This window comes from Crotalus tigris, unplaced genomic scaffold (genome assembly GCF_016545835.1).
Source record: "Crotalus tigris isolate CLP2741 ecotype Arizona unplaced genomic scaffold, ASM1654583v1 scf7180000024387.2241675, whole genome shotgun sequence".
Lineage (NCBI taxonomy): Eukaryota > Metazoa > Chordata > Lepidosauria > Squamata > Viperidae > Crotalus > Crotalus tigris.
Window position 1 is genome coordinate 636213 of NW_024100557.1, and position 25075 is coordinate 661287.

The 25075-nt window shown below is 35.3% G+C and overlaps 1 protein-coding gene across 2 annotated transcripts in view; it reads left to right on the forward strand.

Annotated features, from left to right (window-relative positions):
• Positions 1-25075, forward strand: part of NEGR1 (neuronal growth regulator 1) — a 523078-nt gene that overhangs the window by 403715 nt on the left and 94288 nt on the right. For both annotated transcript variants that reach the window (XR_005554954.1, XM_039329096.1), the window contains exons 5-6: positions 4124-4244; positions 10693-10844. Coding sequence is in view for 1 of the 2 variants with exons in the window: in XM_039329096.1 (XP_039185030.1) it covers positions 4124-4244; positions 10693-10844 (273 nt within the window). In the remaining variant the exon portion in view is untranslated. The remainder of the gene's footprint in view (positions 1-4123; positions 4245-10692; positions 10845-25075) is intronic.

Consider the following 25075-nt stretch of genomic DNA (forward strand, 5'->3'; position numbering starts at 1 on the left):
CAAATAATAACTAGACTTTGTTGGCAGCTATTGCTATGGATTGTTTATTGCAAGAGTTCCAGATTTTCTCCCAAATAAATTGGGGCCCAATTCTTTTACTGATGGCACAATGACACTGATTGTATTCATACACACACCCCAAAAATCCCTCTTCAAAAGCATCATGTAAGGTCTTATAAATAGCTATTAAAAGAAAAATAAATTAGTTGTATGAGAGAGATATCTCAAATGCATCTTCTGTTAGGCCACATTAATTTTTTTCTGTTTATTAGAACTATTTTTGTGTTATATTTCTTCTATTTTTATTTTCCTCTAGTTATCTTTTAGTTTGGTTGTTTTTGTGGTTCATCTCCTGTTTAAACTTTCCTTTCCCCCCCCCTCTCTCTCTTTCACACACACACACACACACACTCACTCTTTCACACATACAGAAACAGAGAAAGAGAGAGAGAGAGGGAGAGAGAGGTCTGTGTGTACCAGTATACAATAAGTACATGTTTGTATGTATATGTTTGTGTGTGTGTGTGTGTGTGTATACATGCACACATCCAAACACATGCACAAATATGCCTCCAAAGAAGTCATGCGAGCATGGAAAAAAGACACAATTGCCGTAATAATTTGGGAAGAGATGGTTTATGTGCACTTCCTTTTAATGATTTGTATAGTCTTATTAATATTGCCCACATAAAAATGTTTTACTTGACATGAGTTATTACTGAGCATTGTTTCAAAATAATAAAAAGTGAAATTGAAAAGAGTGTGATTGGCTGATTTGAAAAAAAAAGGTTGGAATAATGTAGTATTGCTTAGTGTATTTGTTTCAGAAAAATATTAATATCAATTAGAACATTTCTAATGGCCTCACAGGAAATTTGCCAAGAACATTAGAAGGATTATAATTGCTCCTTGGATTTAGTAGAATTTAAATCATTAACTACCAGCATATGTAAAGGTCTGATTCCTCATTTTCTGGTGCAGATATATTTTAAACCATTTGGGGTCAAACGACCATTTCACGGGGGTCGCCAAACAACACAGTCCGCCATTTTTTTCCCCTTTTCCTTAGCTGTGCTACTCCCTTTTATTCTATTGGCTTTTGAAAGCCAATAGAATAGACTCTCTTGAATAGAGTCTAATTCTATTGGCTTTCAAAAGCCAATAGGAATTGTCCAGGCTGTCTCTGCCCTGCTGAGCCTGCCAAAAGTCCCATTCTGCAAACGGTGCTGCACCAGTTGAGTAGTCCTCGACTTACGACCAGTTGAGTAGTTCTCGACTTACGACCGGTTGGGGGTCATGGCATTAAAAAGGTTGAGAACCACTGTTTTAAACATAACAGTATAAAGGGTATGCTTTAGGAAGAGATCCAAACAATTTTACAGGAATTTTAACTGTACTGTATATATAAAACACTGTATATAACTATGTGGGAATGGAAAGATCCATTGAAATCAACAAAGGTATCTCTGGTGGCTATCAGAGGAGAAAAAAAAGTAGAAAAAGGAGAAGATTATTTATTACATTTATATACCACTCATCTCACATTGCAAAACGACTCTTTGCTAGTTGCTTATTTTCATTTCATTGACAGACTTGAACATTGGGCACTATCTAACAAAATGAAATTCAGTAGTGAAAAAAGTAAGGTTCTATATTTAGGCAATAAAAACCAAATGCACAGTTATAGTATAGGTGGTAACTTGCTCAGTAATAGTAACTGTGAGAGGGATATCGGAGTCCTAGTGGACAATCACTTAAATATGAGCCAGCAGTGTGCTTCAGCTGCCAAAAAAGCCAACACAGTGCTAGGCTGCATTAACAAAGGGATAGAATCAAGATCACGTGAAGTATTAATGCCACTTTACAATGCCTTGGTAAGGCCACACTTGGAATACTGCATTTTGGTCACCACCATGTAAAAAAGATGTTGAGACTCTAGAAAGAGTACAGAGATGAGCAACAAAGATGATTAGGAGACTGAATGCTAAAACATATAAAGAACGGCTGCTGGAATTGGGTATGTCTAGTTTAATGAAGAGAAGGACGAGGGTGACATGATAGAGCAGTGTTCCAATATCTCAGGGGCTGCCACAAAGAAGAGGGAGTCAAGCTATTCTCCAAAGCGCCTGAAGGCAGGACAAGAAGCAATGGATGGAAACTAACCAAAGAGAGAAGCAACCTAGAACTAAGGAGAAATTTCCTGACAGTTAGAACAATCAATAAATGAAACAACCTGCCTCCAGAAACTGTGAATGCTCCAACACTGGAAGTTTTTAAGAAGAGAATGGACAGCCATTTGTCTGAGGTTTCCTGCCTGAGCAAGGGGTTGGACTAGAAGACCTCCAAGGTCCCTTCCAACTTTTATTATTGTTGTTGTTGTTATTCCACAACTCTGGTTTTATGAATTCCCCTAGTGAACATCCTATAAGGAACACTTAGCATATAAGTGTTTGTTTTCATTCCTTTTGAATCAGCAAATTTTCTTCTGGACCCAATGCAAAATGATGGTTATCATTAAATACCTGCATGACTTATCACCTAAGAAATCTCAGTCCCATCTTTTTTACTCAGATTCAGCCTACCCATGTTATCTTTGAAGTAAGAGATGAGATGGGAGCCTAAAAACAGACTTTCTTGTTCTCACCTCAATTTTTCTGGAATGTTTTGCATCCTAAAGTAAGGATTGCCTCAACTTCCTTCTCTTCAAAACAGTGTTAAAATCTAGGACTTCTTGAACTGATGATACAAGAGTTGCCATTGATTGGTTATACCACCTTTGATGCAAAATTATTTTTACTGGATTGTTTCATTGTGACTGTAAACTGTGTTGGGTTCCTTTGTGAAAATGGGCAATGTATAAAATAATTGAATGGATGTGTTTGTGCATGAATGAATGAATAAATACATTGTTTATAAATATGGTCAATTGTACTATTAAAATTAATAAGTCCGTACCCTAATTCATTGTGTACTTTATGGTCTCTACATCCAATTACCATTTGCAGTTTTCTTTCACATGCAATATGAATTCATCCAAATTTTTAAACATAGATCTCTGACATACCTTTTTCTACAATTACCCAAATGTCTTTCTTTCTAACATAGAATAAGAGCCTAATGCTTGCTTTTCTTTAACATACGTTTTCCTGATCCAAATGTATTTTATATATGTTTATATAAAAATATATACCTTTAATATTTTTTTCATATTCAACATTTAAAAATCATGCATTCTTTTCTATGCACATTGCCCAAATAATATTTTTAAGATGATTTTGACACTAGCAGACTTTATTCGGAACTCTTTTGTACACTATTGTAAAGTCTATTTTGGTAGAGCTTGCTAATATGTTCCTCTAGAAATAATTTAGGGGGAGGAGGTGTTGCACATCTTTAGTTAAAACAAAGTTGAATATTGGAGAAGGAAAGCAAAGACAAGCAAACTAGGGTTATGCTGGCCCTGCAAGAAATGATGTCACTTCAGTAGCCTTCATCTTTATTGTAACCAGGATTTTAGAAACAAAGCAAACATATTGGCAGAAGTATGTTTGACTGTTGCACATTTTGCTATTGATGGGCCCAATAAAATACTTTTGTTTTGCTCCACAGGTTTCTGAGTTTGAATGCCTTTATCTTAAGCCAGGGATCTTCAAACTTGGCCCTTTTATGACTTGTGGACTTCAACTCCCAGAATTCCTCAGCCAGGCACACTGGCTGAGGAATTCTGGGAGCTGAAGTCCACAAGTCATAAAAGGGCCAAGTTTGAAGTCCCCTATCTTAAACAGTAGCATCACCACAGGGAAGAATCATATTTGGATTTTGGACCTCCCTTTTGTAATAAATTCAGTGAGCAACTTTAGGTCTAATCTCCCCACTTCTGCAGTTGTAATAGGTGGAACAGATTAACAAATTTCATTCTAAGATTCCAAGAAGCCCAACATAAATAAATCAGGTTGCATTGCTATATTATTTTCAAAACCATTTTCATTATTATTGTTAAATGCATATGCTACCCAGATGCCCACTTTGAGCCAGGGAATAAACTTACTGCTGAGCAACATGTTTGACATGGCATTCTAACAAGTGCTTAATGTCTCAAAAACATATTTGTGCTTCTTTGCAGTTGCCCCAACAATTCAAGAAATAAAATCCAGTGGCGTCACTCTTGGAGGCACTGGATTCATAAGATGTGAAAGTGCGGGTGTTCCTTCCCCAGCTTTTGAATGGTACAAAGGAGAAAGAAAGTAAGTTTGGATACTTTGCATTTTAATAAGGGGGGAGGAATCTTTATGACTTTTCTTAACGTGTGTATTGTCAAAGAAAGTGGTCAATCCAAGGTGGGATTCAGTTACATGAAGTTCACTTCTATGATCTAAATATAGTGAAAGAGTGTTCAGTAGAGGTACCAAAATCCAGGGGAAAGAGGTTATTTTAATTTATTTTAGTTATGGGAATTATAGTCCAATCACCTATGGACATTCTACATTGGGGAAAACTGTGCTAGTAATAATTAATCATAGATGCTGTATACATAAAACACTTTTTTTTTCTACTTGGAGCTGATGTGAATTGAAAATCTGTAGTAGCAATAGCAATAGTTGTAATTTGATTCAGTGTGTACCTGTAACTAAGCACAGCCCAGGTAGAAAAGAATAATATTTATTTGTTTATTTATATTAAATTTTTATCATGTCTTATTTTTTATAAATAATTCTCCTTCTTCCTCCTAGAGCAGCAGTGTGGGGTAGATTGGATTGAGAAAGAATGACCAGCCAAGGTCACCCAGCCAGCTTTCCTAGCTAAAGCAGGACATCTCCTGCTTTCTAGGCCAGCATATTAACCAGTACACCAAAGTGGCTCTCAATAATGTATGATATAACTCTCAAAATAATGTATAACTACAATTAGCATTAAAGCAATATGGTAATTCATAGAAAACAAACCTTTCCTAATACAAACATGACCATAATATAATTTTATAGCTAATAATGGGAAGGAGAGGACTTTCAAGCTTTCTAAATGCCAAAAGATCATATTCCAAATGTATTTCAATTTTAATAATTTGTATTGATTTGTCAAAATATAAAAGACAAAGACAAATTTAAAAAGTAATAGAAAACTAGAAAAAGGGGAAGGAAAAAGAAAAAAGGTAGTATGAGAAAAGAAGAGAACAGAAAAAGGAACCAACTTTTGACTCTCTTTAGCACAGTAGAAGATAATATTACAATCACGGCTTTTTGCTTTTACACAACAGTATTCACAAACCATTTTTATACCAATAAACCTATCTAATAAAAACACAAAATCAAAATTTTATTTTCTTTTTCATTGCAAGCACAAAATCTGGAAGCAATTTCAAAATAAAAGCAAGATTAAATAGATTCTCATCTTTGGATAAAAGAGTCAGTTTGACCATCTCTGCTTTTCAGTGGGGAATAATATTCCAAATGTATTTCAAGCAAGAGTCAAATTCCTAAGTGTAGGAACTAGATGGGGACAAGTCCTCCCAAGCAAGAGAGATTATTTAATGATGGAATCAGTGACTAGTCATTGCAGGGTGCAAAGATGTCTGACTGCCTTCGCAGTGTTTATTGCTTTTATACAGATATTCCAAGTAGCATATAGTAACATGGCAGCAGCATTTTTATTAGTGAAACCTCTTGCCAATCCTTAAGAATATACCAGCCAGGAGGCCCCAGACAGGGAGCAGTTTGCTGCAACATCCTGTTGATGTAACCTAGCTGATATCAGGCAGGTGAGGTCATTGTACCAGCCTGGGGTAGTTTCCCACATTGCCATGGTGATGTGAACTGATGAGATCATGTAGAGAGAAGAGACATGCAGGCTTTGGAGGGGCAGTTTGCTGCTCACAATCTTTACCTGACCCCTATCTCTACAATTTAATGCAAGAAAAATTGAATTGACTTTGATTGTATACTTAGGACAATTCGTACAGGAGAATAAATTTTAATATAAATAGCTGGGTGTTCTTATAGATACAGCTTTGGAGGTCTGCACCTGTTTGAACTTCTAATCAACCAATGTAGAGACTGGAAAAAAAGAAGAAATAAAAGTGTATCAAGAGAGATAAAGACCGTATGTGGACAAAGGGCAGAGTCAGGAAAGGACACGTATAGGGCTTTTTGAACTTTACATGGAGAAGTGAGTTTGGAAATTCTTTATTTAACATGAAAATGAATGTTTTCTATTTTTATAGGACACATTTCAACATTCATTGTAGATTTACAGTGATCCAAAAGCTGTGGTACAGAATGAGCGGAATAAAGTAGTATATATAATTCTGAACAGCAGGTAGCAGATAAAATTAGCACTTGTTATTTCCTTAAATCAAATATTCTGACAAGTAGAACATTAAGGAGAAACATTTAACAAACCTCTTTCTACTGTTTTTCTAGTAGTTATTCACCAGGATAAAAACCCCAGGAGACCATGACTTTTAGTCCTGCCTTAGACATGAAAGCTACCTGGATGACTTTGGGCCTATCAATCTCTCTCAGCTCAGCTCACCTCACCTCACAGGCTCGTCGTTGTGGGGAAAATAGGAGGAGAAAGAAATATTAGTTATGTTCACCACCTTTAGTTTTTTATTAAAATATCAAATGTGGCATATAAATATATAAATTAAATCTGTTTCTACATTCACTGAAGATAATTATGAAGCACTGGATGGATTAACCTTTAATTATTTATATCAGCCTTTCCCATATTGGTGCTTTTCAGAATTATTGGAATTACAACTCCTAGGATTATATCAGTCAAAAACTGGAAGGCACTTGACCTAAGAAAGTTTGCCCTATTAAAATTATAATTAAATAATTGTAGCTATTTCTGTTTTTTCTTGTTAATTGGCCCCAGAAATCTATAACAAAAGGGACGTTTTCCTTAGTATCTTTCTAATTTATTCACTGTCTACATAAATTTAACACTTTAGAAATAAAAACATGATGCAGTTCACATTCTTTTTTCAGAGGATATTTGTATTTTGTAAACAGGAACTAATAATTAAAACTTGTGACAGAAATATTTAAATTTTAAGTTGTATCGTATAGCTGCCTGCATGTAAATAAGCCTTATTACACATAGCATGATCGTACAGGAATGTGCAGAAAAAAAATTAAAGGAGAAATATTCAATTTTGCTTGATAAACCAACAATTCATTCTCAGGATTTTGAAAAGGACTACAGTATCTATTTCTTATGTGTAATATTATGCTCTGGATGGTTAAACTAAAATACATTTTTTATTCAGAACTGTGTGGTGATTAAATAAAAAATAGAACATTAATGTAATGTACAATATTAATGTAGTGTACAATATTAAGTCATCAATATGCAGCTATACATTAATACTGATAGATATACATTTTGCTGAATGCAAAAAAGTACTTCTCTCCTATATTTATGATGTGCTGTCTCCATATATCAAAATTAAATAGTGACTTATTTATATAAGTATGAATTCTGCTTTCAGGATGAAATATAAACAATTCTTGGAGTAACCAAGCATAGCTAAGTATTTTCACATTTAACTATATTTTTCCAAAATCTGAATCAGGTTACAAATGCCCAGTTCATAAAAGGATTGAAGAAAGAAATAATCAATCTTGGTATCTTGGCTCAGTATGTTTGTGGTTTTATTTATGCCAGAAAATCATAATTGTTATAAGATCAGCCTCTACCATTGAAGAAAAGATGTCCAGTTTGACTTCAAAAAAAGGACAGAAAAAAAATCAAATTTTCCAGCCTATTTGGAGAGATTAGGAGGCATGTTCTAAGTTAGTTCACATAAAAGTGTATCTGTAAAAGTGTGTGATTTAACTGAATAAAATCTATTTTTTCTTTCCACCAACAGTAAGTTCCATTGAATAAAATCCACTCTGAAAGAATGCAGCTATCAATAGTTAGCAGTGGATAATTTTTTGCCCAATTTAACTCTTATCCCATTGTTCTAGCAATTTCTCAACTTCTGTAATACATTTTAAGAAAGAAAGGAGATGCCTTACTTTACTCCTTACTCATCCTTCCAATGGAGTCTGTCACTGGATCAAAAATCAGAGGAAAAAAAAGTATTTTCATCCATGGGAGCCAAATTTTGCACTTAACCCAAATTGCAAGATAAAAGAAAAGAGAAAAAAAAAACATGAACATTCTATTATAGCTGGAAAATGAGCCATTTTATTTAGAGAGACTTTTTCCAAAGGAAAAAAGGAAAAAAAAATGTTCCACACAAGTACATAAGCATAATTTATATTGCATTATGTTACACTGAAACGTGTCATTTAAGTTCAATCTAAATTTGCTGTTAAATTTTGTGGCTGTTTTCTGTGCCTAATTCAAACAATTGTTTGATGGTTTAGTCAGCAAGAATGTTGAAGAAAATTGAAGAGAATTTGAGAGAGGGAGCACAGACATTAAAGAAAAACTGATGCTTTATGCTTACCCACTGATATGATAGCTTTTTCAGTCCTCATTATTTTAAATAAAGTAACTGAATTATACTTTTACTTCATAGTTGAGTAAAGAGGTAAAAAGTGACCATTTTATGGGTAATATATGTTCTGGCTTCTTTTGCAATGATGACATTTTATACAAGAGAAAATTCTAATATGGGTCCTTTATTTAGTAAATATCAATAAGGTTAGCTATAGTCATAATATTTATCATGTATTATTATGCAAAACAATATATATATATATTTACTCAAACCTAAGAGTTCTAATGATGCTTCTATAACCTAATCCATGTGTTATATCTGTTCTATAATTAAAATGATCCTGTGTGCTATCTTGCTTTTATAAGTAATTTTTGTTTACTATACATTTTTATATGCTATACATTTAGTTTGAAAATCAGAGAATTTTGTAGAATCAAAGAACAGTTAATATGTGCAAAAGGTGATTATGATATGCAATGAAACTCAAGCAAGTTGGTGCATAATTTATTATCTATGAGTAGTATATTTAGGTTTCTTTAAAAATTCAGCATTGTTTTGGAGTCAAAATGAAAAGTAATTTTAATATGTACATGAATCAAACAGGAGAAGTAAGTGAAGGCTATGACAGGGTCTACAATAGGGATGTTAAACCAGCAGCCCACGGGCTGGATGCATCATGCCCATCCCGGCTCCACAAAGGCAAAACACATTGCAATACATCACAATATGTCACATGACACGATCGAGTTTGACACCCGTGGTCTATAAGGATAGGTGTCTTCCAAAGAGGACAAGGGTTTCAGCTGATATCACATATATCAACTGATACATCTAAAGTCATTAAACTAAGCAAATGCTAGAATCTAGGTTCTCCAAATATTGCCAAATCCTAACTACAGCATGTAAATATGCCTGCTAAAGTTGCTGGGAATTGTTGTAAAATAACATTTGGAGATCTCCAATTTTCTCATATCTGAACTAAACCAAATAACAGACATTTCCAACAGTTGGAGTAGAGCAGGGGTCTTCAACTTCGCCCTTTTAAGACTTGTGTATTTCAATTCCCAGAATTCCTCAGCCTCAACCTGGCTAAGAAATTCTGGGAGTTGAAGTCCACAAGTCATAAAAGGGCCAAGTTTGAAGACCCCTGGAGTAAAGGATATAGACTGATTCACAAAGCAGACATAAAGTACTGAAGTGAAGTTCAAGATCTGTGCTTGTCAGATATTTTTTTTTATACTTCTTAAAAAAGTTTTGATCATGCAGAGAGATCCCAGTATAGGTCTTCAGCTGACTATATAGGGTAGACATAATGTATATAATAGACTTCATTTAAATAGGGCTTAGTTTCCAAGCCATCAACATATCATCTGGATAAATCAATAATTTTCATTTGCTTCCTCAAAAAATAAATTCAGTAACAAAATACAAGGTTATTACTCTGCCTTGCTTGAAATCCACATTAAATATTTTTATCTTTCAAGCTGCTTTGGTAGTATCCAAGACAAGGAATGCAAAAGATTCTGGAAAGTGCTAATAACTCCCAGCCCAGAGTTTCTCAATCTTGGTAACATTAAATGAAGTTCAATCTGTTGGCTGGCAAATTCTGGAAGTTGAAGTCCATATATCTTTAAGTTGCTATGTTTGAAAAACATTGTCCTAGTCTTATGGCCTGCTTTTTAAGTCATTTGCTAATCTTTATCTTACTGTGCCCTGATTCTCCTGGACTGTGAGTAATTAGTTCTTGCTGTTTATCCCTAGCATTCAATTATAGCTTGCCCTGCTCCTTCACAATTGAAAATGAAAAGAAACAAAGCTTCATTCTAAAATGAATCATGGTTTTCTTTCACTATTTGCCCGCATTGTATCATTTCCTGTATACATTTATTGGACGTCTTGTCCATTTTTTCCTGAATCAACAAACCAATTCGGAATTTAGACTTCCTTAAATTTAAGAAACTTGTGCTTAAGGAAGGAAATGTGTTCTGTGGTCTAATGTTATTTGCATAGATGATAGTCGTTTGCTAAATTACGGTTCATTAGAAAAATATGGCACTGGCATTTTTTTTTGTAAATATGGCATTAATGGTTTTCGTAGTTTGTGTTTATTCCCATTTTTACTATCTTACTTTGGTATAAGTTAATATATTTCATTCATACATAGATTAAGTCAAAAATGCAAATATATTTGCATGTTAATTCTAACAGAGTACTTTTCCTTTTCTCCTCCATTCTAGATTGATCAATGGGCAACAAGGAATTACTATAAATAGCTATAGTTCAAGATCATTTTTAAATTTCAACAATGTGACAGAAGAGCATTTTGGCAACTATACATGTGTCGCTGCCAACAAATTAGGCACAACCAATGCCAGCCTGCTTCTTAACCGTAAGTCCAGAAAAAATACGAGAAATGTTCAGGTGATAGGGTTTGTTTTTTTTTAATCTCCCCTGAAGGAAAGAAACTGTGCTTCTCTAATTTAGGTTCTCTTTAGGAATTCTGCATTATACAGTTTTTTCTGAGCATTTTCATGCTTCTTTAATTAGATGTGCCCTGTGATTACATCAGACCTCAGGATGAAATCAAATGTCTGGTTCATACATTGCCTGATAAGATCTTTAACTGGACTACTAAGATGTAGTCCAGTAATGGACCATTAGATGAATATCAGGGATGCATTATTTGGAATTCTTAAAATGTTCTTTCATATACAGTTCATGTCATGGCATAATAATAATACATACATCAAGATATTTTGCATGTGCTATCGTGAGACAAGGAGGGTTTTGATTGGCACTGATTTGGATTGATTAGCAAGTATGTTGTTACACTTTGCAGCATAGTCTCATAAGTGAGGGTGGGTGGTTGTGTACACTAAAACAGTGGTGGATCTACCATAATGATGTAATTGGTCAAAGGTTTTAACAATAAAAAGTGTGATATTGATTTTGAAGTGTGAACTCTGATACTGTAGCTGCTGCCGCTTGCCATGTTATACCGTACCTTATGTGTAACTCTTTTGGAATTCAGTTAGTTGACAATAAGCAATTGACTGGCACATTTCATTGAGTGTTACAATAAATAGAATCTGATTAAAAAATATTGCCTACCATTTTTAAATTAGACTTTGATTTCTTAATTAAAATGTGCATGAATAAAATAAAGCTGGTGATACATTAGGAAGATACAACAAATAATTGAGTGGTTGGAATAGAGTAATTAGAAAAGCTGCCAATACTAACTAAGAATGCAGAGCCCCTATTGGCCAACTATCTTTATTCCCCTGCAGTGTTACTATTGGTATATGAAGACAAAGTGATTTTATCATGATTCTGTCACAAAGCTTGCTGCAGCCCTGAAGCAACTCTTTCTATTAGTGTAGAAGACAGCACATTTCAGCTTTGGCAAAATTCCTACTATCTCAGAATCCAGCTAATTAACTGCTTCTATTTGTGTTTCTTTAAAAGAATTTGAATAACTACATTATGAAAGAACAACAGAGATTACATCTTTTTTCACAAATTCTGTTCTAAGGATGTAAGATAATGCAATGTCTTTGGTACTTCCAATGTTAAACAACTCAGATGATGAACTTTGTAACGGCAGAAGATTGAGTATTAACTCGTATATTTAAAATAGCTTTCTGACATTCACAGTACAATTATGCCTGGCTTGTAAATTGAATGCTGAGACAAAGTGCTTTGAAATAATAATAATAATAATTATTATTATTATTATTATTATTATTATTATTATTATTATTACACAGTGATTGAAAACAAAGAAATAATGATCTGTTACTACAGATCAAGTCCAACAAGAAGAGGATATCTAAAATGAATGCACCAGTTCTGGAAAGAACAACATCCAGAATCAGAAATAACAGAACAGAGACTAGCAGATCAATGCAGATTTATAATACGAAATAAAGTATTCACAGAAACAGAATTGGATGAACTGCAAAGGTTTACCCAGGGCAAAGAAATCAAAGCCTTACCAGAAGTAATTCAGAATGTAGAGGCAAACCAGGGGGAGTTGGCAGTGAAGGAATTCAGCAGAGATATACAATTGTTCTCATTTGGAAACCAGTCACCTCTTCCTCAGGAAGAACAAAACCCTCTAACTAAAGAAATAAAAGAGTTGAAACAAAGAATAACTGAGCATCTAGAACAGCACAAAAACAACAGAATAAGGCTGACTGCATTGAAGTTTGTTCCAAAGAAACAGCTAGCACAAGCATTAAAAGATGCAAATACTGCAATATCAAGTATAAGCACCAATTCACTGCAAGAAACAAACCAACTAATGTACAGCACAGCTGCAGTTATAACTGAATACCTGGGATGCAAAATCAACAAAGAAGAAAAACAAACAAACAGTGCACCACAAAAATGGAAGGTTAGACTAGAAAATAAGATCAGCAAGTTAAGATCACATGCAAGCAAGCTAGAACAGATGAAAGAAAAGAAGCTGAAGAACAAGAAGACCAAAGAATACCTAATCAAGAAATACCACTTAGAAACAAGGAAGATCAAGGAAGCACTGGAAATAATAAAGCAACAAATAACAGCTATAGCCAGGAAAATCAGTAGATAAGAAGCTCGAATTGCAAACTATAGGCAGAACCTCCAATTTCAATCCAATCAGAAGCGTTTCTACCAATCCATCAATGGAGAAACTGCAAGGAATCAGTCAGTACTTGACAAGGAAGAAACAGTGCAGTTCTGGAAGCAGATATGGGATAACCCAAAGAAATACAACAAGGATGCGGCTTGGTTAAAAGAGGTGGATGCAAATAAAACAGAAGTTGAAATGAAAGAACTAGTAATAACAACAAAAATGGTAGAAAAAAGAGCAAAGAAAATCAAAAATTGGTCAGCACCAGGTGAAGATGAACTGCATGGGTTTTGGTTGAAACATCTAACTGTTATACACCCACTCATTGCCAAGCAGTTCAACAATATACTACAAGGAGGAGAAATTGAAAAGTGGCTAACAACTGGGAAAACCTACCTAATAATGAAAAATCCAGCAAAAGGGGCAACACCAGGCAACTACAGGCCAATTACCTGCTTACCAACAACTTTCAAATTACTAACTGGTGTGGTAGCTGATGCAGTACAACAGCATCTAGTTGAAAACAATCTCTTTCCACCTGAGCAGAAAGGAAACCACCCCAATAGCAGAGGAACAAAATATCAACTCCTAATAGACAAAATGATCTTGGAAAACTGCAAGAAAAGGAAGACCAACCTGAATGTGGCATGGATTGACTACAAAAAGGCATTTGACTCTCTGCCACATGACTGGATAATCAAGTGCCTAGAAATAACAGGAGTCAGTAGAAACATCAGAAAATTTGTGCAAAGATCGATGGCACAATGGAAGACAGTTGCAGATCAATGGGGAGAGACTGGGAGAGGTTAATATCAAGAGAGGAATATTTCAAGGAGATTAATTATCACCATTACTATTTGTTATTGCACTGTTTCCTCTGTCAACAATACTGAATAACTCAGGACATGGCTATCAAATATCAAAAACATCTATCAGACTATCCCATCTCCTTTACATGGACGATCTGAAACTGTATGGAAAAACATCATCTGAAATAGAATCGCAGCTCAACACTGTCCGTATATATAGCCAAGATATTGTTATGGAGTTTGGCTTGGACAAATGTGCCACACTTACTATCAAACAAGGAAAAGTAGTGAAAACTGAAGGAATCAAGATGCCCCACAAAAATAACATTAAGAGTCTGGATGAGGAAGATTACTACAAATACTTGGGTATCCTTCAAGCTGACAACATCAAGCACACTGAAGTCAAGAAAAAGATTAGAGGTGAATACATCAAGAGAGTGAAGAAGATCTTAAAGTCCAAACTCAATGGAGGAAATACCATAAAGGCAATCAACACCTGGGCAATTCCAGTCATTAGGTACACAGCTGGAATAGTTGACTGGACTCAAGCAGAACTAAAAGCAATGGATAGAAAGACCAGAAAAATAATGACAATGAATCATGCCCTTCATCCACGCAGTGACATTGACAGACTTTATCTACCAAGGCAAATAGGTGGCCGTGGAATGCTACAAGTACATCAGATGGTTGAAGAAGAAAAAATGGCTTTGGAAGAATATCTGAAGAACAATGATGAAGATGCACTGAAATTAGTATATCAGGAAGGCTTACTGACTACTGGAGAGACCAAACTGACCTACAAGAAAGACCAAATGAAGAACAGAATAGAGGCATGGGAAGACAAAGCACTACATGGCCAATACATTAAAAAAATAGCTGGGAAAGCAGATAATAACAAGACCTGGCAATGGCTAAGAGCAGGAAAATTGAAGAAAAAGACCGAGGGACTAAGTCTGGCTGCACAAGACCAAGCCTTAAGGACAAATGCATACAAAGTCAAAATTGAGAAGACAGCAACAGACAGTAAGTGCCGCCTATGCAAAGAAGCTGAAGAAACAGTGGACCACTTGGTAAGCTGTTGCAAGAAGATTGCACAGACTGATTACAAGCAGCGGCATGACAAAGTAGCAACAATGATGCATTGGAAGATCTGCAAAAAATATCACTTGCCTGTAAGCAAAAACTGGTGGGATCATAAAATAGAGAAAGTCATAGAAAATGATAAAAATAAACTGCTCTGGGACTTCAGAATTCAAACAGACAAGCACCTGCAACATAACACCCCAGACTTAACAATTGTCGATAAGAAAGACAAAAAAGTCTGGATAGTGGATGTGGCAGTGCCTGGAGATAGCAGAATAGAAGAGAAAGAACTGGAGAAGATAACAAAATACAAAGACCTACAAATAGAAATAGAAAGACTGTGGCAAAAGCAAGCAAGGGTAGTACCAATAGTAATAGGTGCCTTGGGTGCAATCCCAAAACAACTGGAGCACCACTTGAACACCATTGGCATTGACAAATTTGCTATTAGTCAATTGCAAAAGGCGGCCTTACTAGGAACTGCTTCCATCCTGCGACGATATCTGTAATACCATCAAACATCCACATTTGCCTATCCCAGGTCCTGGGTAAGGACTCGATAGGTAGACAAAATGCCAAATCCAGTCTGAACATCTGGCTGACTGTGCGATGATCCATAATAATAAGAGTAATAATAATGATGATGATGATGATGATGATGACGACAAAGTAGCAACAATGGTGCATTGGAAGATCTGCAAAAAACATCATTTGCCTGTAAGCAAAAACTGGTGGGATCATAAAATAGAAAAAGTCATAGAAAATGATAAAATTAAACTGCTCTGGGACTTCAGAATTCAAACAGAGAAGCACCTGCAACATAACACCCCAGACTTAACAATTGTCGATAAGAAAGACAAAAAAGTCTGGATATTATAATATAATATAATATAATAATCAGTAATGAAAGATTGGTTGAAAAAGTAGTAAAAAATGAGGAGGTTAAAATTTTGTGGAATTTCCAAATACAAACTGATTAAGTCTTGTGGCGTAACACAACAGACTTACCAGAGAATAGTAGAATAGAAAACAAAGAATTGAAAAAAAAAATCACATGTCAAGATGTAAAAATCAAAACTAGAAGTTTATGGCATAAACCAACCATAGTGGCACTAGTGATTATCAGCAATCTGGGTGCCATACCAAAAATCTTGGAATGAATTTAGAAAATCTGTAAATTGACAAAATTTCCAACTCTCAATTATAAAAGGCCTCACTGCTTACATCCTTACATGTACTATTCTGAAACATTGTGACAACCTAGATTTTTAGGAAGGACTCAATGCATGTGAAGGCAAATATTGACTAAATAACTGGCAGTTGTGAATTTTACATTGTTGTATGTGAATAATAATAATTCATAGTACGAATTTGATTTAAAAATATCTTTTTGGGATACACTTTCGATGTGACCTTCAAGCTACATCAGCTGTAGAAAGACATTATTGGGACAATGTAGTTTCTAGTATATATTTATATTTATTAAATATATTTATTAAAACTAATAGGAAGTCTACTGAAAATATGTGTAGTTCTGTTTGCTTATATATAAACAGCTATGTTTGGATATAATGTACCCATATGACCTATTAAAAACACAGATAATTTTTCAGACCAGATCGAGACTTAACTCAAGGTTACTTGTGACCATTATTTGTGACTTTACTTGATTTCTTTGAAACTGGGAATTCCGCTAACTAGAAAAAAATAGTGCTATTACACACAGAATTGCATAGCAGGACAAAGGTAAGAGCTTTTGGTTTTGTGACCAAACACAAAAATTTTACTGATAACACAGCATATTATTAGACTGTAGGTAAGTAGAGAAAGTTTTTATTAATTTGTTTTTTAAAAAGGACCTCTGTAATTACAGGTTTTTCCATTTTCTGAAAATAGTGTTCCGATCAAGAATACATACAAATAACATATTAACAAATCAACCTTTTAATGAACAATGGCGTAAGGAGGGATAGATTTTAGTATCAGATATTTTTTCTGTAACAAACTAAAAAAGAAATGACAATTTTATTTGCTATTTCAGAGAATTCACAAAACTACAGAATAGAATTTGCCACTGTGATGTGAGAACATAAACCGAAGCCAGGACCTCAGTATTATTGATGAAGCTTAACAGGTCTCAATGCCTAGAGAATAGATATCCAGCAACTATAGGAATTAAACTTTACACCTGTCTGTTCAGAGCAATAATAGGGGTTATACAGCATAAATTGCTAAAAATCACAGAAATGTGGCTTGTTTTACAAAGAATATGATCTCATTGATAGAGCAGATATGACGAAATACTTTTCCAGAATCTTTCCAGTGAGTGTAAAGTCAGTTCAGAGCATGGATGGACAATTTGTGGCAAAGTAAACAAGCTATCAGCAGCCAGAATAAATTCCAAATGCTACACAGTTCTCATGGTGCCATGAGTAAAATAACTAGATGCAATATTTTAATTAGTTGTGACTAATCCATCATCTCATCTATTCCAAAAATATTCTTTTTGAAATACATTGTCTGTGCTTCAAACACATGATACAAGCACTGTAGGGTTTCAGAGATAACCATTTTAAACTTATGGGTGTGTACTGTGGATAGTCCCATCCTGCCATCTAGGGGCTCATTTGAAATATTTATATTGTTTACTTGCATCATTCTCTACAAAGCTTGTTCTTCTTGGAAATATGGAAAATGTGTCTATACTATAAATAAAGACACACATATTGTGATTCATTAAACACATTCTCCTAAGCATGCAAGCTCTTCTATGCTACCTATCCAAGATAAAAAAAAAACCACAGGTTTTTTTATCTTTTAAGTGAGACAAAGAATGAAGGAGCTAAGTCTCATTTAAATATGCAAACTCTGCTTTTGAACTAGCACAGTGTCAAAACCAAATGAAAAATGCTTCCTTAAAAATAAATCTGGGGAAAATAGGAAAATAATGCTAACTTTAACCTCCATTACCAACTCTCCAATTTAATCATTTGTCAAATGCAAGGAAATGGAATAGTTTTGCAATTAAATATTTGTATAAAAAGCTACCACATCTACACTCAAACTGCTAAAACTGCAGATAAAATATCCCTTGTATGTCATGATACTGTATGCATAGTCAGACAAACAAAATCCTTGAAAAGGGACATTTGTTATAGGTTATATGTCTGAAATATAGGTTTCTACTATATCTCTGTATTAGTCAGAGAGAAATGTGCATAAGATTGCAATCCAGGATTGTTTGGCCCTTGTTTTAAAAGGAGCCTCTGAGATGAAAGCTTTCCAGCTTATTCAATATAATATTCATGATTTCCATTGTTCCTCCTCTCAAACTTTCTTCAATTGCCTCTGCATACCATTCTGAAATGCCTTCATAAAACACAGAAGATTAAAAAGTTTCCGTATTCCCACAGAACAGTTAGTTAGAACTGCAAAGTCTCGGAAAGCTCTATCTTATTGCCTCTAGATTAAAACATAATGAGAATTTCCTCTAAAAAAAATACTGTTTTCGCATTGGTCTCTTGAATCCATTGTATAATGTCATTTCAGTAGAAGACAGCACCTGGCTGACCATGTCTGAGTTTGTCAACTAAGCTCCAATAAGCCTGATTATTATTAGGAAGGGAGAATCCCAGGAATCTTACTCTTAGCTGGGAAGTTTAAAAGCATTCCCAAAGAGGATAGCAGCAACTACTACTGTGTTGTTGCCAGCTGAAGCCCATGGAGGTGGTGTTGACGTCACCAAGGCTTTACTGAAGTGAGACTTTTCCTTTAGTAACATATGTCATTGAGCATCCCTGTCTTAAGGTGGTGCTTCAGATATATCTGAATATATAAATATATATTTCTTTTTGTAGATTTTCACAGGTATAGGTATGCAGGTCTTGGCGTATTCGGGTCTTTTCCCATGTAAGATTGAGAGTATCTCATCAAAATGTAGTTCATATGTATATATCATAAATTTTTGCTTTAATTTTGTTCACAGTTCTATCTGAAAAATATAATAATTTGGCAGTGGTATGTCGTATGTTTCAGATATTTGGCCTACACTGAAGAAGTTGAGAATTAGCCAAACAAAAGCAATTGTACATGATATTTTAAAGAGAATACAGCACTATATTCCAAAGTGTTTATCACTGCAGAATGCTAAAATGTCATTAAGCAGCTGTCACAGACTCATTTTTAATGTTGGATTATGTGATCTGTTTGTATACCTATCATATGTTTTCAGCTCTTTGGAGATGAAAGGTGCAATAGAAATGTTGAAATATGGTAATAATGCTGGTGAAATGTAAATACCATGTTGCCTTGAACATCTGCTTTCGTGAAAGAGAAGAAAATAATTTCTTTACATCATGAAAAAAATGCTGTTCATTTTCCAACTAGTGTAAAGTTCAGCAACAAATGGAAATTTTAATCAAATCAAATTTAGGGAGACTATAAAGTTGCTATAAGTTGTCATCTGAAAGAATGGAAAGAAGGAAAGTTGAATATTCTATAAATGGAGGTAGCACAGACAGTGTGCCTCTGGGCAAGAAGCTGAAACTAGTATCTAAAAAGAAAGAACTGTTTATGTTGTCCCTTCCATTTTAGAAGCTTAAGTCTCTTTTTAGTTGAAGTTCAGATTGTACCAACAGTATGCTGATAAGATGCTTTGATAGTATGACCCCAGGGGTCCTACCCAGCTTGTTGACCCAACATTCCCAACAACAGTGTGAGCGGAATCTTGACAAATCAGTGTGAGGTATTATCAGTAACTTTAGACTTTCAGCGTAGTTATACATGCATTTTTCCCATTTACTGATTGTGCTACAGTTGCTGCTCTTGGTTGAAGTCATTCAGAATCAGTTCAAATACAGCAGGGTATTCATACTTGGCCCTTTTATGACTTGTGGACTTCAACTCCCAGAATTCCTCAGCCAGCATGCCTGGCTGAGGAATTCTGGGAGTTGTAGTCCACAAGTCATAAAAGAGTCAAGTTTGAAGACCCCTGAAATAGAATGCACATTTGCTGCTTATATATCATCAAGATTCCTGCAGTAAAGCTTGAAATATGAAATGCCTATATTAGGTAGTTCCTTCTTCCCTCAAACCAACAATCATTCAAAATGGTAACTATCAGCTATATAAATGGAAACTCTAATTTGCTACAGTTGTTATTATTAAGGTTGTCACACAGTCAGCCAGATGTTTAGACTGAATTTGGCATTTTTGTCCATCCATTGATTGCTTTCCAAGAACATGGGATAGGCAGATGTTATCTGGTAGGATTAAAGGTATCATTGGAGGATATAAGCTGTTCCAAGTAAAGCTTGCAATTGATGATTATGATTTTTTTGTCAGTGCTGATGGTATTCAAATGATGTTTCAGATGTTTTGGAATTGTGTTCAAATCTCCTATCATTATTGGTACTGTCTTTGATTTCTTTTGCCATAGTCATTCTACTTCTATTTGCAGGTCACTATTCAGACATACTTATCTTTCTTATCAACAATTGTTAAGATTGGGATGTCATGTGGCAGGTGCTTTTTTGTTAGAATTCCAAAGTCCTAGAGCACTTTAGGGTGTCTATTTCCTATTATTATCCTTATTATGCATAGTTCATTCCTTCTTATGATTACACATTTTTCTGTTGAGGACCTTGTGTGAAAATGAGTAGCAAACATATAGTACCGTATATGCTGGCATATAAGACGACTTCCGCAAGCGCTAAACTCGGCGCCAAAGACGGGGGTTGTCTTATACGCAGAATCATCTTATACGCCAGAAATACTGGTAGTTTCCAGCGTATAAGACGACGTTCTAGGAATGCGGCTCAGTGACAAAGACGGGGGTCGTCTTATACGCCGGGTCACCTTGTACGCCGGCGTATACGGTATATTTTTGAATGGTTTTTTTCTAAATCTTTGCCGCCATGTTTTACATGAATACAAACCCCAGGTTAAAATGTATGAATTCTAAATGTGTCCTGAAGTTTTTAAAACATTCTTTCCATCACATATACTTATGACTGCTTTGATTTGCAATCGGAACAAACCCTATGTATAATTATCCAAAGTGCAAGCTTAGATGTGATATAATCTACTCCCAGATAAATACATGTATATAGGATTGTAACCTAAATTCTTTTTTTTAAACCCTCAATGTTCTATAGATGGAGCTTAATTATCAAAACAATATTTACATCTAATAGTAATATATGTGTTTTGTTATTCTTTCATTTTCTTTAATTGCTATTATTAATTTCAGTGCAACACAGTCTAGAATTCCAGTACTGTTTATGAATGCGATATTTGAAATGCTTTTGTCAAAGAAATACATTGATAATGTAGTTCAGTGTATCTACATCTCATTAATCTTTCTGACCATTTGCATAGTCTATGACACCAGTGATCTATTTAATATTGCAGAGATTCACTTATGGAAAGTGATTCCTTTGGTTGAATGCTCCCTTTGCTGAAAAAAAAGCAACTCCAGACTAAAAACGTATTCATCTGTGTGCAGATGATGACCAATGCAAACACTTGTGTAAAAGTCAGAATGAATTATTTCTACTCTGTGGTCTGTACAGTAAATATTCTGATTCTCTTCATGTGCCTCAGGTGAGAGCGTGAAGACTGCCATTTCAGTTCTTTTAGTTCTAGTGATGACTGCTTTTGGAAAGGGGTGGGGCACTGGGAAGACATGTTTTTCAGATTAGAATGTTACACTGGATATTTGATTTGCATGGATAAATAATTCTACATCTTGCAGCAGTATTTTGGTTTTTATTAAGGTTGTGCAATGGTTTTACTGTACAAGGCAACTTCTCTTTAATTTGTCCCACCTTTAATTCAAAATTCTTTGTGGAGCTCCACCTCTGTTGTGCATTTGAGAAACAGGGAGGTATCATGCTCAGCTCCAAATGTTCTGTTTTGCTTTTTAAATTACCTTTAGGCCTTTGGTTGAAATAATATCTTAAGTGTAAGAGGAAGAGAAAGAGAAGCTATTAAGCTTTTCTTCATGTTTACACTTATAAATTATATAGATGTGTTTCTTCTTTTTCTCGTTTTACCTTGGAAATAGTATTTTCCATTACACCCACTTCTATTTTGCCCCTACTGAGGGCTGTAAGTATGTTAATATATTAAGCAGTGTTATCTGAAATATCAAGGATAAAAAAGACAGAATACAAACTACAGAATGGCTTTTGAGACTGTCACAGATACAATCTCAACTATTTCAAGAAGCTGACTTAAGAAAAAGATTGCGTAATTTTAAAACCTCTGTTTTGTTTCCCAGTTTACATTTCTTGTAAATGTTGTATCTTTCCTTAAAAAAACAAACTTGCCTTGGTCATTGTTGGGCCATATCTATCCATGCTAGATAATAGAAAAAAAACAGAGACATTTTCCTGATCCACATTTCATTTGGGTATGAATAGGAATGGGGTATTCTCTTTTGACCATACAGTTTAAGTTTAGCTACCTCTAAATGAAAAATCTAACCGCAAAGAAGATTGAGTGATTCTCATATAAGTCTACATTTAAATCTGCTCCAGATGTATGTAAACAACAATTTCTTAATTTGATAAGGAAATAATGGTTTCATGGATATTGTTTACGTATGATATCCTCTGCTGTGTCAAATAGTGTCATTATTATTGCTGCATTTCTCTCTCTCTCTCTCTCTCTCTCTCTCTCTCTCTCTCTCTGTGTGTGTGTGTGTGTGTGTGTGTGTGTGTGTGCAGAGATTATATGAAATATATGTGGTCCTTGCTAATAAGGTTCCACAATGGAATATTTTTAAAATAATTTGTTATTTGTAAAATGAACTGGGGAAAAAAACATTGACTCTGTGTAATCATAGAATGGAGATATTCTGAGAATTTTATAAACATCTGTAGCAGAGTTTGCTAGCTTGTTTATTTTTTAAAAAACTCCATGATCTCACTGAGTACTGTAAGCCTTTTTTGCCATCTCTGTGAAAGAAAGGCTGTCTCCGGGGAAATTTGGTTTAAATCACTTCTGTGTTAACCAATAGCCTATTCTTTCCTAGCTCTGCTCATTTCACAGATGCTAACCATAAATACAGATCATGATGATATTGGACTACTATTTTATTATGTACTATCAGATTCAGACTGTAGAAGACTGTAGATTTTTGTTCATTTTTGTCCTTGATTTGTTTTGTTGTAATTTTCAACAGGAAATTAAATCACAGTTCCAAGTTATAATTGTAATGATGTTTTCCATTAGACTTTAGAATAGGTTGCAGCATAAAATCAACAACAAATACATAAAATGGACTACTTGAAATATTATTTATATAGTATTTTTGCTTGAGTAAGAAAGCATTAAGTTCTCTTATAATTTACACCTCAGTAGTTCTGCAGAATCCTGAAACAAAAACCAGTATATTGTCCCATATTATTGATAACATACCAAGGCCAGGAGATTAAGATTGTAAAATACCATCTAGTGAATTCATGAAGTATGTGAGCTTTGACCCAACTTTAAATCCATCCTTCTCACCTCTGATTTTAACCATCATTTTAGTGAAGTTACAATATGTGCCATTAAACTAAAGGCAAATAGGTGTGACCTTATAATGGAGGATAGAACAATGAAATCTTGTCCTCGTAGTGCTCCAAGACTGGAAATTTCTAGAAAGTCAGATTTATGCCAAGTTGATGTCAGCAAGACAAACAAATATAGAAAGTTTTCTTTCTCTTCTTATTATTTGTTGTTTTATGAATTATTTCCTAGGTGTATTCAATGAAAATAAAGCAATTTAAATCTGGGAAGAAGTAATCTATTTTCTGTATTGGTACAGTATATGATGGCAACTCTTCAGTCCCTCTCATCACAACTCATTTTCAACCTCAATACTGCAGTTTCTGATATCAAGAGAAACAATTCTGATCCCATTGTTTTTTCTCTGACATCTTTCTCTGACCTTGTTAGGCCAGATCCTATGCCATTTTAGACCACAGAGTCACAATCATTAAAAAGAGACCCTAATATCTAAGGATAACCAAGAACTATGATTATTATTATTATCAGTATTGAATGATTAAGTGACAAATGTTTTGATTAAGGCTGAATGTGAAAAGTGAGGTGTTGTTTTCATGCATACATTCTGCCTCATAAAAGGTGCATTATTTTTAGTAATGTATTTGGAAAGGGGCAAACAAGAACAAGGAGTACGTTTTCTAGTTCATATACTTGCATCTAGAAAGGTGACATAACTACCATTTTCCCCTGAAAATAAGACCTATTCCAAAAACAATACCTACCCTGGTTTTTGGAGGTGGGCCTAATATAAGCCCTATCCCCAAAATAAGCTCTAGTTAGGACCCTGCCCACTCCATCCCACCCCCCTGCCACAATAGGCAAGAGAGCATGTATCACGCCCCTGCTGCCACAATGAGGCAAGGTAGGTGGGAGTGGAGCTGCCCCATGCGCCCCCCAGTCAGGCCATTCCTTCATGCTGCGACCTTCCCTTTCACTCCCCTTCACGAGATGGACTGCCATACTATGGAGGATGGGCAGGGTAGGCCTGGTTCCCCTCCGCCGTTTCAGAGGCGAAAGGCTCCGCTGCTGCTTGCACTGCTGGAGGGGATTTCTTCGCGCTTCGCCCTACAGATCACCTGTCGCCTCCTCCACCAACTCTCCCGTGGCTTGCGCTGTGACTGGGCGGTGCAAGCTTCCCCTGCTGCCTCCATAACATGGCAGTCCAGCTCAGGAGGGGAGTGAAAGGGAGGGTCACATACAAAAGAATGGCCTGGCCAGGGGGGCCCGAAGTAAGCAGATGCAGAGCACATGGGGCAGCTCCACCCTGTCCCCCATCTGCCTCGCCTCGTGGCGGCAGCAGAATAATTGGGCCGGCAACCAAGCTGGCTCCTGCTGGATGAGGCTGTTGGTGCCGCCACTGCAAGGTGAGGCAGGTGTCACGAAAATATAATACATCCCCTGAAAATAAGACCTAATACCTCTTTTGGAGGCAAAAATAATATAAGACTGGATCTTATTTTCAGGGAAACATGGTACCAGTAGCAAGAAAGATCAATTATAAAAGAAGGAACAACAAAACAAACCTTCAACTAATTGGGACTTAGAGTCATACCT